This window comes from Aspergillus candidus (assembly GCF_002847045.1).
Source record: "Aspergillus candidus strain CBS 102.13 unplaced genomic scaffold BDW47scaffold_10, whole genome shotgun sequence".
NCBI lineage: Eukaryota > Fungi > Ascomycota > Eurotiomycetes > Eurotiales > Aspergillaceae > Aspergillus > Aspergillus candidus.
The window spans coordinates 101,416-115,820 of NW_020194015.1; the positions used below are offsets into that span (position 1 = coordinate 101,416).

The 14,405-nt window shown below is 52.2% G+C and overlaps 7 protein-coding genes across 7 annotated transcripts; 2 read left to right on the forward strand and 5 right to left on the reverse strand.

Annotated features, from left to right (window-relative positions):
• Positions 1-77: 77 nt before the first annotated feature.
• Positions 78-1,250, reverse strand: BDW47DRAFT_123910 (uncharacterized protein; the record flags this gene model as incomplete). The annotated part of the gene is made up of 3 exons (XM_024816150.1): positions 78-912; positions 966-1,141; positions 1,197-1,250. The coding sequence occupies 3 exons, from the start codon at positions 1,248-1,250 to the stop codon at positions 78-80; spliced, it is 1,065 nt and encodes a 354-aa protein (XP_024673971.1).
• A 292-nt stretch (positions 1,251-1,542) lies between these two features.
• On the reverse strand, positions 1,543-2,417 carry BDW47DRAFT_102003 (uncharacterized protein). Its single transcript, XM_024811768.1, has 2 exons — positions 2,086-2,417; positions 1,543-1,956 (listed from the first exon to the last, which is right to left on the reverse strand). Exons 1-2 carry the CDS (start codon positions 2,283-2,285, stop codon positions 1,839-1,841), a joined length of 318 nt encoding a protein of 105 aa, XP_024673972.1. The 5' UTR covers positions 2,286-2,417; the 3' UTR covers positions 1,543-1,838.
• A 564-nt stretch (positions 2,418-2,981) lies between these two features.
• Positions 2,982-5,712, reverse strand: BDW47DRAFT_116154 (uncharacterized protein; the record flags this gene model as incomplete). Its single annotated transcript, XM_024814891.1, has 3 exons — positions 2,982-3,430; positions 3,482-4,868; positions 4,918-5,712. The coding sequence occupies 3 exons, from the start codon at positions 5,710-5,712 to the stop codon at positions 2,982-2,984; spliced, it is 2,631 nt and encodes an 876-aa protein (XP_024673973.1).
• A 1,335-nt stretch (positions 5,713-7,047) lies between these two features.
• On the reverse strand, positions 7,048-9,541 carry BDW47DRAFT_102005 (uncharacterized protein). The gene is made up of 2 exons (XM_024811769.1): positions 9,028-9,541; positions 7,048-8,962 (listed from the first exon to the last, which is right to left on the reverse strand). Exons 1-2 carry the CDS (start codon positions 9,428-9,430, stop codon positions 7,269-7,271), a joined length of 2,097 nt encoding a protein of 698 aa, XP_024673974.1. The 5' UTR covers positions 9,431-9,541; the 3' UTR covers positions 7,048-7,268.
• A 220-nt stretch (positions 9,542-9,761) lies between these two features.
• Positions 9,762-11,140, reverse strand: BDW47DRAFT_102007 (uncharacterized protein). Its single transcript, XM_024811770.1, has 4 exons — positions 10,736-11,140; positions 10,636-10,664; positions 10,408-10,539; positions 9,762-10,306 (listed from the first exon to the last, which is right to left on the reverse strand). Exons 1-4 carry the CDS (start codon positions 10,902-10,904, stop codon positions 9,968-9,970), a joined length of 669 nt encoding a protein of 222 aa, XP_024673975.1. The 5' UTR covers positions 10,905-11,140; the 3' UTR covers positions 9,762-9,967.
• Positions 11,141-11,396: 256 nt separating this feature from the next.
• On the forward strand, positions 11,397-11,892 carry BDW47DRAFT_4301 (uncharacterized protein). The gene has a single exon (XM_024819014.1). The coding sequence runs from the start codon at positions 11,432-11,434 to the stop codon at positions 11,690-11,692; it is 261 nt and encodes an 86-aa protein (XP_024673976.1). The 5' UTR covers positions 11,397-11,431; the 3' UTR covers positions 11,693-11,892.
• BDW47DRAFT_4300 (uncharacterized protein) lies at positions 11,800-12,519 on the forward strand. The gene is made up of 2 exons (XM_024819013.1): positions 11,800-11,890; positions 11,942-12,519. Exon 2 carries the CDS (start codon positions 11,957-11,959, stop codon positions 12,377-12,379), a length of 423 nt encoding a protein of 140 aa, XP_024673977.1. The 5' UTR covers positions 11,800-11,890; positions 11,942-11,956; the 3' UTR covers positions 12,380-12,519.
• Positions 12,520-14,405: the final 1,886 nt, after the last annotated feature.

Consider the following 14,405-nt stretch of genomic DNA (forward strand, 5'->3'; position numbering starts at 1 on the left):
ACACACACACACACACACACACACACACACACACACACACCCAAACAACAAGTAATCAAACCGACCAAAATTCGGCGTTACCACCCCTTAATCGCCCCTTGAACAAGACAAGCACGCTTAGAGCTGACTGCTCTCTGGCCCGTTATTGCCAGGGACTCATCCGCAGGGATGCTGCTCCATTTGGCAGCCTGGCTTTCGTCAGTGGTAGCAGCTTCTGCTGACTGCCAATTGTCGTTGCCACCCTGATCGTCATCGTTGTTGTCGTCGTTGCTGTCGTCGTTGCTGTCGTCGTTGCTGTCGTCGTTGCTGTCATTGTTGTTGGTAGTGATAATATGATTATCACCAACAGCGACGATGACGTCGTCCTCCTCATCATGGTAGACAATCTCCCACCCGTGGTGATAGCTGGGGATTAGAGATGGGAGGGAGTCCGTCGACCTTTCGCTAACAGAGTCCGAAAGCGCAGGGTCTAGGGCCGGAAGGGAGTCCGCCAACCCTTCACTGGCAGATTCAAAGTCCGGGTCCGATTCGGTATCGGCATCCAGGGCAGTCCCATCCAACGCGTAAGTGTACCACCGAGTGGAGGGATTTGTGCCGGTGGTGTGGTTGGTGGTGAGGCCCCATCCGAGGGTGCTGGATGGCTCTTGGACTTGTTTTTCTTCTTGCCCTTCTTCTTCTTCTTCTTCGAAGACGTTTTGAAAGTGGGACTCTTCGGCCGTGTACCATTCGGTGGGCTGTTCGGTGTCATTGGTGTCATCGCCGTTGATAAGGATAGAGGATGTTGTTGAGGAGGTTGTAGAGGAGGGGCTGGTAGATGTAGATGGTGTAGTAGAAAGCTCCTCCGGGCTATCATCTCTAGTGAGGACAGCATGGTAATATCCCTCGGGGTCGATCCAGGCAGTTTGAAAAGAACTACATCCGTCAGACTCTGGAAGAAAACGTTGGTGAGAGAAGAAAGAACTTACTACCCATCAAGAGGCTCGCCTCTCACGATATCCGTAAGCGCGATAAGGAAGTCAGCCGAGATGAGGCCCGTCATGCCGTTGTTTATGATGGCTGATGTGGATGAAATGGGCAAGCCGGGTAGGTTCTCTGGGATGAAGGTGCCATCTTTGTAGGAGATTATCAGGAGGAGGCTTTGCTAGTGGCGCTTTGTTAGTTTTATCTTATTGAAGGAGGGGGAGAGGTTGACATACGGTGGTCATGGGGGGTGTGGTTGACATGATCGACGAGGTTGACATGAAAGACATGTTTGCTTGAGATGGGAGATTGGTATTTGCCTGTTTGAAGATGGTGAACTGTGAATCTCGAGATAAGAAGGATGATTATGGCGAAGAGGAAGAGTTTACGGGGAGGTGGGAGAATGAGACTTTATACTCGTGAATTTAAGTAGGGCACGTGGCTTTGGACGTCATACTTGCGAGATACATGATATATTGTGATGGCGGTGATAGTAAGGTTTGATGATAGGAACCAGTGATGATAGTGAGTGATGGTAGTCAATCATAAATGTGTGCATGTAATGATGGAATACTGATTAAGTGCGAGATCGTATATCTATGAATATCTCTTAAGTACTAAACAAGAACCTATATCCACCCACAAGTAACATAATAACATACCTATGATATTAACAGCATGACAATAAGAACAACAATCCCACCCAAGATACAGCAACAGTATCAACAGCATGATATCATCATGACCAGACCAGTAAGTAGCAGCCTAAAAAAACACATGTGCAAAGAAACACAAGAAAGAAAGGAAGAACAGTGCATCCACATCATAATCATTACAGCAAGTCAGTCTTCAGCCACAATCTTCAGTGCAGTATCCAGCTAAGGCCCAGCCTGCTCCTGCATCACACCCAAGACATCCCGCGTCTGCTCCAGCACGACAGCGTAGAATTTGCCTTCTTCGGAGCTATCATGGTATGAGCCTGCTGCGACGATGGCCCTGTTTCAGTTAGCATATATCACCTTATTATACACATCCGTTCATACATCTCCCATTCAAGATCAAGGCTCAGAGGATACTAATCCCGAAGAAGAATAGATTAAGAGAAGAAAAGAAAAGAAGACATACCACCCCTTATACTTCGGCTGATTAAAGATCTCCGTAAACGCCTTCAAAGTCTTCAACGGCAGCTCCAAAAGAGACGGCAGCTCCGGTCCGCGTCCGCAGATCGGCAGACCCAGCTTGTTGACGGGTAGGAAGACGGTCTCTGCGGCGTTGTGGGGATTGCGGGCTTCTTGGAAGATGAGGAGGCGGCGGGAGGTGCTCATTTTTTTCTCCTTTTTTATCTTCTATCTTTCTTTCTTTGCGGTGAATTGGTTTGCTGTTTTGTTTTGGATGTTGATAGGGTTGTTGATTTGATATTGATATTGATGTCCGAGTAGGTGGGATGCGACTGAGACTGTTGATATATTGTTTTTTTTTTTTTTCTTTTCTTATTTTTTTTTCTATGGCGGGGTGGATGGATAGACGGTTGATAGATGATGAATGTAAACCACTCTGCAGCGCGTATTGTAGAGCTTCCTCGACGATTCAATTGGTGGTGTGATATCCGATCGATAAGTATAGCTTCGTAGTTGTACTAGATATGTCCGTGTGTATCTAATTCCATCGGCATGATAGATGAGTGTACTTATGCTTAGGGGATGTTCAGCATCAGTGATGGTGATTGGTGGGCTGGTCGCGTCCCGCGTGTCTACACGTGCTCGGGCGGTTTGTGGGGCTTTTATTTACATTTACTCACCTGACTGGACTACTACTGCCTTCTACTAGGAATATAAGAATTATGTTTGAAGGCTTATATAGGGAGGGTATTACGGTCGATAGACTATAATGACTATCACGATTATTCAATATATACAAAACATAAATAACATCAAATCAGGGTATCATCAAAAGCTACCACCACTAGCAACACTCCCTGCAACGCCAAAAAAAGCACATCCACCCACCCATCGATATATCCCCTACGTATCCAACTCCCCGTCAAGAACCCGCCTCGCATTCTTCAACCGCTGCCTCAGCTGCCTCACATGTCTCGGATCCGACTGCTCCGCACCCGCACCCGTCAGCGCCTGCAATTCCATACAGACATCGCCGAGGCTCTGGAACAGCTGCTCTAGGAGCCGCTCGTCGTCGTTGGTGATGCCCGCGGTGGGGGAGTCCGGGTGCTGGCTAGATGCGGCGCGCACGGTGGACACGAGCGAGGAGACGAGCGAGGTGGGCGTTGCGGAGCCTGTTGTGGCGGAGTCGGATCGTTGGGGAGGTTCTTCTGGGATCTTGTCGTCCAGCTTTGTGCTGCTGCTTTTTGAGCTGAGGTGGCTGGGGCGCTTGCGGACTGCGCGGGGGGTGCCTTGGTCGTCGCGGTTGGGGTCTTCTGGGTCGGAGTCGGAGAAGTGGTCGTGGTTGCGCATTTCTGTTGGTATTAGTTATTGTATCATACTATGATGATCAGGGTCAGGCTTACCATCGTTGAATCTCCGGTCCCAGTAAAGCACGCCCTCGAAGTCCGCGTCGGCTCCCTCGGTGGCTGTCGCGAAGGTGGCGACGGTCGACAGCGACGTCGCGCTGTTTGCGCGTGAGTGGCCCATTGAACGGCGGCCTTGGAGCGGCCGCGTGGTTTCCACGGACGAGTAGGACGCATTGCTCTGCTGCCGCCGGCGCGCCTGCGTGTAGTTGCCCAGCGCGCTGTGCAGGATAAAGTGCTCGTAGTCAAAGGCGTCCTCGCGGTCTTCGTGGGACAGAAAGTCGGGATGCTGGGGGACTGCAGGGAACGCCTCCAGGGGGTCGGCCAGGTCGTCGTCCAACGGCTCGTTCAGGATCTCGTTCAGCTCGTCCCGGTCGATCTCGGTGTCTGATGAGCCGTCCGAATTGTAGTCTTCGGCGTCTTCGTAGAGGCTCTCGATGACGGACTGCGCGTCGTCGTTGTCTGCCGACTCGTACGCCGGCGGCTCGGGATGGGTCGCCGCGCGTGGCGGGGACGGTTCCTTTGCTTTGCGACTACCGTCTGTCTCGTGTTTTCGAGCGGCCACGTCCAGCTCATCGCTGCTACGATCCCCTGGGACGCCGCCCGCCGGGTGCTTGTACTCCGCATCGGGCCGGGCCTCACCGGGGCCGCTTTTGTACTCCACGTCATTAGACTGCCATTGGTTGGCGTGGTTAGCGGCGGTGAGAGGACTCGGGGTGCGCAGGAGCTGCAGACTGCGTCGGCGGAGACTATCCCCCTGCGCTTTCACCTTCAGACTGGAGATCTTGATGTGCAGGCCCTTCATCTGGTCCTGGAGGTCGCGTACCTGGAGCTGCGATTGAGAGCGCGAAGGGGGGTCTTGCGACGGGTAGATCGAGTTGAAGTCTTCCAGGTTGGAGATCTGCTGCCCATCCTGATCAATGCCGAGGTCCTGCCCCGCACCGGTGGACGAGTGCTCATCCGAAGAACGGGATATGATCGGGGGTCGGATGGACGACACCGATGCCCGGTGGGTGAGGTAGGATCGAGTGGGTGCGTAATGGAAGGATCGGTCGTCGTGGTTATAGTCCGACGACCGGCTCGAGCCCATGGCGCTCATGGACCGGGACGGGTCCGGCTCCGCGGTAGAAATGCTGGGATGAGCCGCGGACGGCACATACGTTTCGCTGTACACGCGGGAATGTCGGTTGCTCGGCTGGTCCTGCGACGAGTACGTTGCGCGCGGCCGCATCGTCGACGACCGGCGATCTGTGCGAGATATCGACCGGTATAGCCCACCAACCGGCTGGCCAAGGCCCATAGACGGGCCGCTTCCGGACGGACTGGGCGAGGGCGAGGGGGACACTCGCACCGATGTACGAGCCCGGGTGAGGTTACCCTCCATAAGCTATCGGGCGTCAGCGATCTGTGTCTCGGAACTTGGAATGTGAACCTACCGTGAGTCTTTTCTTCGCGTTTTCGAGAATCCTCTCGGCCTCACTGCTCAATATCACCGACGACAGCTCGTCTGCCCCGCCGCCTTCTTGCGTAGTTGAGACGGCCTTTGGATCCGACACCCCTCCTCCCTTGGCCCCCTCTTTGATAGCACGGACAGCCTCGTGAATCTGGCGATGTTCCAGGCTCCGATTCTCCTGCGGAGCCGCCTGTCCGTTCTGGCGAGACCGGCTCCCCTCATGGGAAGAGGTCTCGCTAGCAGCGCTGACCGTCGAGCTAGACGAGCTACTCCACGTGCCGGCATCCTTGTTCTCGCTCTCCTCCGCACCAGGCTGCGACAGAGGCGAGACCGCGAGCCAGCGTCCTTGCGACCCGCCTTGCACGTTTCCGCCGAAACCCCCGACACGTGTGGGGGACGAGAGGTCCTCCTCGCCGATGGCCGACAAGCGGCGATTGGCGGGATCATGACTGTCATGCACCCACGTATGACGCGGGAACCCCTTCGTCTGCGCCCTGGTGACTGTGTAGGGGCCCGCTCCGGCTGAGGCGGCACTGCCGGCGTCTGCGCCGTAATCGATTGGGGCGGCTCGGTTCTCGTAGAAGGCCTGGAGGTGGGACAGGGAGGGAAGGTTGAAGGGCGGAGAGGGGGTCTGCGACTCGCGCTCGGTTTGGTCAAAGGGGAGGATCATGTCCGGGTTCGATAAGGTTGGGGACGGCGGGATTATCATCGGGGGTTGTTGGCGATGTCGACCCTCGTCTGCCGACGGCGTGCGGGTATGCGCGCGACTGTGCAACATGGTGGTCTAGATTTGGCGCGTTGCCAGTAATGACGGAGCGAGGAAGTGTGTGTCAAAAGTCAATTCACAACCAACTGGGAAGAAGATATTCTTCCACCCAGGGCCATCCGTTGTCGGGAGAAAGGAGGGAGGAGATCCTGCGCTTCTCGCACGGTAGGACTGGCAAATTAGATGTTCAAGGGGTAGAAATTAGGTTATTAAAGTGATGCGGCTGCAAATGAGGTCTGCGTCCACACCATAGGGGAAATTGGAGGCGTAGCAACCAAAAATTAAGTAGTTTGAAGGTGGCACTCCAGAGAGTGTAAGACAGGTAAGAAGGCAAAAAAGAAAGAAGAAAAAGACGAAGCCAGGGAGGCAAAAGACCAACCGACGCGACAAGATAGGACAAGAAAAATTGAGCGAATGAGAGATATCACTGAAAGGACCAGCAAGGCGGGGAGGCGAAGAAAAATAAACACCAAAGGAATCAAAGGAGCGACGATGAAGGAGCGGGCAATTCCAGCATCAAATCAATTCGATAGAGTAGGAAAGAAAAGAACGACTCTGAATTAAGCTTGTCGCGATCACAGACAGTGGAGAGACATCCGTGAAGCACGAACGGTGGGTAGAAAATAAGAATAGAGATAAAAATAAGATAAACCCTAAAAAAGGATCAAAATCGGGTGACTGGAGGCCCAGACTAGATATGTACGGAGTCAGTCTCTCTCTCTCTCACTCTTCCTCCTTCTCACTTTCTCCTTCTCTCGCTTCTCCCTGGAGTGTTGGGAGTCTTGTCCCTGAGTCCAAAAACCCGACTAAACCAACCCCAATTACGGAGTCGGGCCCAAATGGGTAGGGATCGGACAGTCGTCACCAGAGATCGTCGACCGTTGTATTCCTTTGGTTAGATTGGATCATTCATGAACGGTAATTTTCTCAGAGGGAAAAACAAAAAGAAACCTTCTGATACATATCGAATCCAAGAAAAGAGAAGGAGAGGAAACTTTGTTTACGTCTCCGGGTTGAATGAATGCATCCTGGATGAAACCCAGCCGAGGTATCAACTAATGCCGCCAACTGGTGAAGTGTGCCCCGATGCCCGATGGGGAGATCATCGTCCAGGTAATTTTATCTCGATTGATTGGCCTCTCCCACATCGGTTCCAAATGATTCAAAGATAGTTCGACTATTTAGTAGAAAGCGGTTGTTGATGCTCGATAACCCCTGATTCGTTCCATGGGTCAGTCGGCTCTGGTTCCGCCCTGTGGATGCCTGGTTTGAGGGGTGTCTATCAGAACTTTTCGTTCATGTGTAAACCACTACTGGGATGTAACAAAATACTCTAGTTAAATAGACTCATGAACAAGATAGTAAGAGAATTGGATGCTTTTGGCTTACTGGTCTAAAACTATGGCAGACCCTGTACAGATTGTTATAACACCCCCAAACACGGATCAAATATAAACCAAACACAGCGAGACCGAGGAGCTCTTCTCGTGGACCCAGTATTATAGACATCTCTCCAGTCATCTACACCAGACTATACCACAGAAAACAAGAAAAAAAAAGGAAAAGAATTAGATCTTCTCCAGCAGCAGCTTCGCGCCCTTAGCCGCGGGTCCCTTCCCAGTCTCACCAGACGCCTTCTCCAGCGCCTTGCGTCCCTTCTTCAGCGTCTTCAGCAGCTCGCCCTTCTTCTCGAAGTCGTCCGACTCAGCAAGCGCCACAATCACGAACACGTTGGACCCGGTCGCCCACGTCATGATCTCGTCCTTGATCTGATCGTACAGCAGCTCGTGGAAGTTAAGCGCCGGCTGCACCTTCTCCACCTTCTTCTCGGCGCTGTTGAATCGGCCGCCCTGCACGAGCGACTTCAGCAGTCGCCCCACGAAGGCCGCGTCCTTGGTGTCCGATCGGGTCTTGGACGCTTCGGCAACGGCCGTCAGCGCGGCCGTCTTGTCCCCGTCGGCCTCGAAGAGGACCTCCGCCAGGAACTGGCAGCCAAAGCTCGTCTCCAGGAGGCTCTCGGCGCGCGCCGCGATGAGCTCCAGCACTGTCGCGGAGGCCGCCTTGACGAGCTCCTGTCGACGCACCTCCGGGTCCTTCTTGGAGGTCTCCTTGCGGATCTCGCGGATCTCCTTCAGCATCTCATAGTCGCCTTCGGGCATGAGCCACTTGGCCCGGTCGCCGGCGAAGGGGAACAGGATGGGGATGCGCGCGGTCAGGTCGTTCACCTGGAACATGAGCTCCTCGTTGCGGGTCTCCGCGTCGCTGCCTTGGTTCAGGAGCTCAGTGAAGACCATCTTCGCGGTCAGCTTCGTGTCGTCGATCACCTCGTAGGCCGCCAGGATCACCATGTGTCCGTGGAGATCGCCAGCCATCAGCTTGATCGTGTCGCGGTAGAATCGAGTCAGCAGTTTCCGGTCCTTGGCGTTGGCGTATGCCAGACTCCGGCACATCACGCGGCTGCCGGACTTGGTGAACGCCAGGTTCTTGACCAGGTCGCCTTCTTCGTCGCCCTTGAGCAGCTCGATGAACTCCGTGGCCTCGTTGCTTCCGGGCTTGGTGTTCAGGGAGTACTGCAGCATGGCGTCGTGTAGCATCGTAAATCCGGTCGTCTTCTTCTGCACCAGCTGGTTGATGAGCTCGTGGAGGAAATGCATGATCGGCGTCCGCTTCTCCGGGTTCTTCTCGAGGATCTTGCTAAGATCCGCCGACACATCACTCGCAGTATCTCTGAAGATCGAGAACTCTGGGCCATACCACTCCCGGAGGAGGTTGGCCTGCTGCTCCTTCGTGGCAACCGTGCGGTAGATATCGTCGAGAATCCACGACCCCTCCGGGTGCCGAATCAATCGCTTGGCGTGGCCGTAAAACTCTGGGATGATCATATCGCGAATCTCAGCGTCCCCGTGCACAAGAATCTTGCCAATCAAGAACTTGGCATATCGGCTCTGCGCCAGCTCTTTGTAGCTGCCCTTCAACTCGGTGGCGATCAGCTTCCGTTGCTCGAGGTTGGCGTACTTCAGGCCCGTCTGGACGACACGGACGGAGTCGTGCTTGAACACGAAATCCTTCACTCGTCCGGTAAGGATGCCGAAAAGCTCGGCGATGAGCTTCTTCCGCTCCTCCAGGGGAACATGCGACTTGCGGCGCAAGCGCTCCCACAGCTTCTTCGAGCGCTGGATCACGTCGGCGTTGGGCTTCGCGTTTTTGCGTTCTAGTTGGAGGGCCTTCTGCTTGGCGTGCGACTCGCGGGATGCGTTCTTGTCTAAAGACAGCAATCAATCAGTACAGTTCAACCCAATCTCGCAAGGGACTGGTCCATCAACATACTCTTCTCGTCCGACGAAGACTTAGCCGCCGCCTTATCACTAGACTCGCTGCTCTCACCCTCCTCGTCCTTCTCATCATCATCACCAGCGCTATCCATATCAACGTCCTCATCCTCATCAACATTCATACCGCCCTCCATATCAGAGTCCGAAATATCATCCACGTCGAAATCATCATCGTCGTCGTCCGACTCCTCCTTCTTCGCCGGCTTCTTAGTTTTCGTGCTCTTCTTCTCAGACTTGGACTTGTCGCTCTTCTTCGACACCGACTTGGAAGCAGGCGCCGACTTCTTCACGGAAGTACTCTTCGACTTCTTCGCGGGGACACCAACAGGCGTCTTCGTCTTGCTCCGCTTTCCATTGCGCTCGTCGCCGGCGTCGACGGGACGCTTGACTCCAACCATGGTGAGTCTTGCTTTTTTTGCTTTGAAAATTTCTTCTTATCTTTCTCCCTTCTTTCCGACGAAAGATGTAACAAAAAGATAATAAATCGGAAAGGTCTAGCGGGAGAGAAAGATTGCGCTGCCTTTGTTAAGTTTCTGCTCAGCAATAGTGATCTTCGGCGGCTTTCTTTTTTTTTTTTTTTCGGCCGCGGGCGGTCGGGTCGTGTTTGTTTGGTTTGCACTTTGTTGATAAGAGTGCTCGTTTTCGCATGGGATGCGATCGCCCCGTCTACTTCATTAACAGCATTGAAGTAAAAATAAAATAGATAACTTAGTGGTACAATTGGAAAGAGTATAAGACTATGTTCGGTAGAATATCTAGAAAATACAATAACGCATAACCATTACCCATGCCGATCCAAGGACTAGAAATAGCGCAGCTATCAAACATCCAGGCGGCCGCCGCCTCCTTATCAATTGACCCTCCCAAAACGCCAGCGATTAGTATCATTACTCCATACATATTCCCCGGGAGACTATGTCCCGCGTCTCAAGCGCCTAGGACCCTTCTCCGGACACTGGTGATTGGATGGCGCCCATCTCAGCACCAGCACCGCTCTGTTCGCGCTTCCTGCCTGGGAAGTAGAACGTCGAGGACTTGGAGGACTGGCTGTCGCTGTTAAAATCGCCGAAGCGCGAGAATATGCCCCTCTTCTTGGGCTTGGGGTCGTCGGCGCCGAGTTCTACTTCCTCAAACTGCTCTTCCTCCATTGTCTGGGGCTTCTTGGCTGAGCCGTGTTGTAGGGAGGGTGACGACATGCGCGAGAATCGGGAGTCGAGGGAGGTTCGAGAGGGGAGTGCGTCGGAGTGGCTCACTGGGGAGCGGGCTGAAATGTCCTAAAGTACGGAGTAGAATGCGTTAGTTGGTGGGGAGGGTTTGGTGACTTGTTTGTTTGCTTGCGTTCTGGTATGTCAAGTGTTATCAAGGGGGTGCTTACGAAGGAGCGGCGGTAGGAGTCGAACGACTCGCGGGATATCGAGAATGGCTCGTTTTCGTTGACGAGGCTCCGGTGGTTCGAGTTATTCGACCCTGGTCGGCGCCAAATGCTCTGTTTCTCCGGCGGCGACGGCTGCGAAAGATGTCTTGTTTAGCAATCTCCCTAGGTGCAGTCGCCAGCAGAGGGGGTGTGGGGGGGTGTAGTCGACAGGGGAGAGGACGTCTGTACCGGAAGATAGGCGCCATTGTCGTCGACCACTAGGTTTCACCAAGAGAATGACATTAAACCGAGGTAACTCTACCGTCGCAAAGAGTGGGGCATATCATACCACTCAGTTTGTACTCTGGAGGCTGGTTCTCGCAGCTTTTCCTGATGCTCAGGGGGCTCGTACTTGTAGGCGGGGCCCCCGTAGATAATCGACCGTCATTGTAGATATCCGATTCCCCGCTACTTGGCGGCGCGGACCTCTTTGCGAGGAAGTTGCGGAAGGGGGCCATTTTCAATCAAGGGACGAAAGGCTGCACTGGCGACACAATGAGGGTTGCTTGAAAGGTGTTGCGATGCGACGTGGCCGAGTGGAAAGAGTAACTGGAAACGGAAATAGGGAGCAAGATGGATGGATAAATAGTGGCCGTGGTGTTACAGTGGAGTAGCCCAAGATGCGCCCCTCCAACCCTCACATGATCGGCGCTTCGGTGTTGGTGGAATTCTGGAATGGAGGTGACGATCGGAATTGGGCTGGCAAATTATCAGGGATCATAACCAAAGGTTGATGTTACTTGTACACGAATGTTATGGGATTGGTTTGTGAGATTAAAGACCCCACCAAGGCACGGCGGGCATTTGTCTGGCGCCACATTTACTCCTCCGTCATTTTGTGCCGTACCTTGTCAATCTTGGTTGTTAATACAATATAATATACGTCTTGCGTCTAATCATCAGCTTGTAAAATCCATTGTCCTGGAAATCATGTCAGTACAGCCGATCGATCTATTTCGTAGCGCGCTGTTTGTTCTTTGGGAACATGCGGGGAAATAACAGGCGGGTTTGTTGCTGTCTAGCACTCTACTCTATATACATCGAGGCCGTTTTGCTCACGATGTCTAGATGCACTATGTTCCTCCAGTTAGACTACTGGTATATTTTTTTGGATGAGATGCTAGATTTCATATCGAAAGCGAGAGGTTTTTGTTACCTTCTTTCGACTGATATGGTCCTTCCTGGGTTGAATTCGGCTTGCCCTACCATGCTAGAAGAATTGTGTAGGGCAGCAGCTTCCTTTTAGCATGTCAACAACGTCGTTGTACCTCTTCCTGGTGCTTGTGGGATTTGTTTTCTTGTCTCACTCAGTCCACATTCACTACTCTCAACTATATAATCTCCATTGCATCTCTATTATTCGGTGTACTCTGACAGTCGGGCTTGTCAATCCTTCCACATTGACCAGTGGACAGTGAACATCCCCTTTACTCTACGTCACCAGGTATGGTATCAATTTGAATGCATTAGACCTGCGTATAACTGACGTCAATAGGTGCAAAATAGCACCATGCCTGGCCTCCTCGATATCATCTCGGTCGGAATGATCGCCATCTTCTGCGCGACCCGACCAACCCTTGCATCCTCCATCCCCAGGGAGATGGCAAGCAATAGCAGCCTCTCGGCCCTTGCCAGCGTCGATGGCGACGAACCTACATCTTACAAAAGATGTGACTGGAATTCGCAATGCGACTACGGCTATATCTGTGATCAGAAATGCACCCTCGGCTGCGCCAACACCACCGACTGCGTTGCAGGTCAGACTTGCAAGGATTTCCGATGCCATACGGAGGAGGACGTGCCCTGTGGCCCTTTTGGTTCGATTTGTGGGAAGAATGATGATTGTTGTTCTGGGCAGTGCAAGAGGATCTGGTTTATCTGGATCAAGAAGTGTCAGCATGAGGTGCGGCGGGCTCAGAACTTGGGTGTCTGATTGAATGCGGTGTGTTGATCAACTTTTGCTAGTCTCTTTGATGCGCGGGATATTCCAGGCGTTGTATAATGCCAGTCAGAGTGGTTTGGGGAGGGTGTTATTTTTATGGTGTTAGCCAGTGGACTCATGGTTAAACAATGTATATTGGTTAAACAATATATATCCAAGACAAGCGGGTAGTTAAGGTCGATTTTGTAGCGCGTATGTCTGCAAATCAGCAAAGCCAGTAGTTTTAACTCGATTGTCTATTGAGGATCATTGTAAAAGAGGTATGTTATATTTACCAAGCACTAAAATATCAATATACTTATAGTAGGTCTAAGTTCTGAGTGGTGAGTAGCTAAAGGTAAAGTCAACAAAAATGAAGGGAAAAAATGAGGGGTGTGTATTATCTAACACAAAAGCAGAGTATTTTCTTAATCTGTCACGGATAACCTAGTGGAAGGTCAGCCGCCAAGTCCGCAACCTTGCTTCGGCTCACGCCAGCAAGAAAGGTGCCCGGTACGAATCCTGGGGTCGTCATTGTACTCGTGCGAGTAATCCACGATCGCTACAAGGCGCTAAGCAATGGAAGTGACCCTTGAGGGAAGCAATTCTGCAGAGACTCCTCCACCCTGGGGTGGCGTCGCCGGATTACACCATCTTGTTACAGGGGCGTTGACTACTTGGCTGAACAACTACATCTCTTCTTTTTATCTTTCTTTTTTCTTGATTCTTTTTTTGCCTATATTCATCTCTCTTCATAACAGCCACTTCACCACCCACATTGCCCATACGGACTGTAAATCACACTCGTCCCTGTTCTTTAATTATTCTGAATCTCTCTTGTTCTTTTTTTTTTCTTCGAGAAAAAAAATTACGACTTTGTAAATCCACTTCCATGTATACATCCGTAGACACCATCCCTTTCATACCTTTAGATGTATGGCCACCAATAAATATTCTTGATCAAGACCCAAACTACGTCAATTTACTGTTGTTATTTGATCACGACATCTGTCTGTAAGACAGAATTGGCAATGCTCGCGGCTTCCGGCTGTGCATTCATCTCTAAACCATGGCCAGTTTGCTCCTGCCTCTCGAGCAGGACATCCCAAGTAGGTAAACATTGGTCTGAACACAGCCCAAATTCCAATTAGAGGGTAAAGAGCAGGATTTGACATATTGTTCACTCCGTCTACACCACACCGTCGAGACACCCTTTGCTTGCCTCGACAAGACAAGAAAAAGATACACCACCTGCCTTTGCCAATTACAAAGAGTCACGCAATATCGAGTACAGCGTGATCCACTACCCAAGATGCGGTTTTGGAGGGGATGGCCTCTGTGGCAGAAGCTGAGTTTTGTAAGTGCTAACACCTGGCCGGACATAGCCTGAAATAAGTATACTGACTACTACGCCTAGAGTCTGATGTGCCTTTTAGTATGCCTACTAGTAATAATCCCTCCATGGCCCTGCTGATAGGTATTGACATGGACAAGCTCCTCGTTGTCGCATATGGGGTCTGCGTTCTGCTGTACAATAGACGAGCCATCCGAAGACTCACCACAGCGAAGAGAAGGTCAGCCACAACGCAGGATGCCGAAAGCTATCCGATGCTGGACGAGATAGACGAGATACCATTTGGCGCAAGAGCTCTGGAGAGGGGTGTCAAGGTAGAGGGCATATGGACCCCCAGCCAGTCCTCGCTACGCAGGCCTGTGATGCAGGAAGACAAGGACAGTGTAGATCCGGCCCCACGAAGAATTCTGGCGAATCAACCGGGGGAAGTGCAGAGATCCTTCCAGACGTTTGTTCCGGCACCTATGTTACAGATACCCGATTCTCGACGCTTGGAGACCCAGAGGGTAAATTTCGATGTGAGCGAAAGGGCCGGATACGCACATCCCGGCCTTTTCCCCCCAACCTGGCTTCATCCACCAGACATCAACGAGCCTTCTAAGCATCAAACCTTAAGCGAACGGGCAAAGAGTCACCGATCGAGATGGTGGTACATCAGAAGCTCATGGCTTAACGAATCCTCTG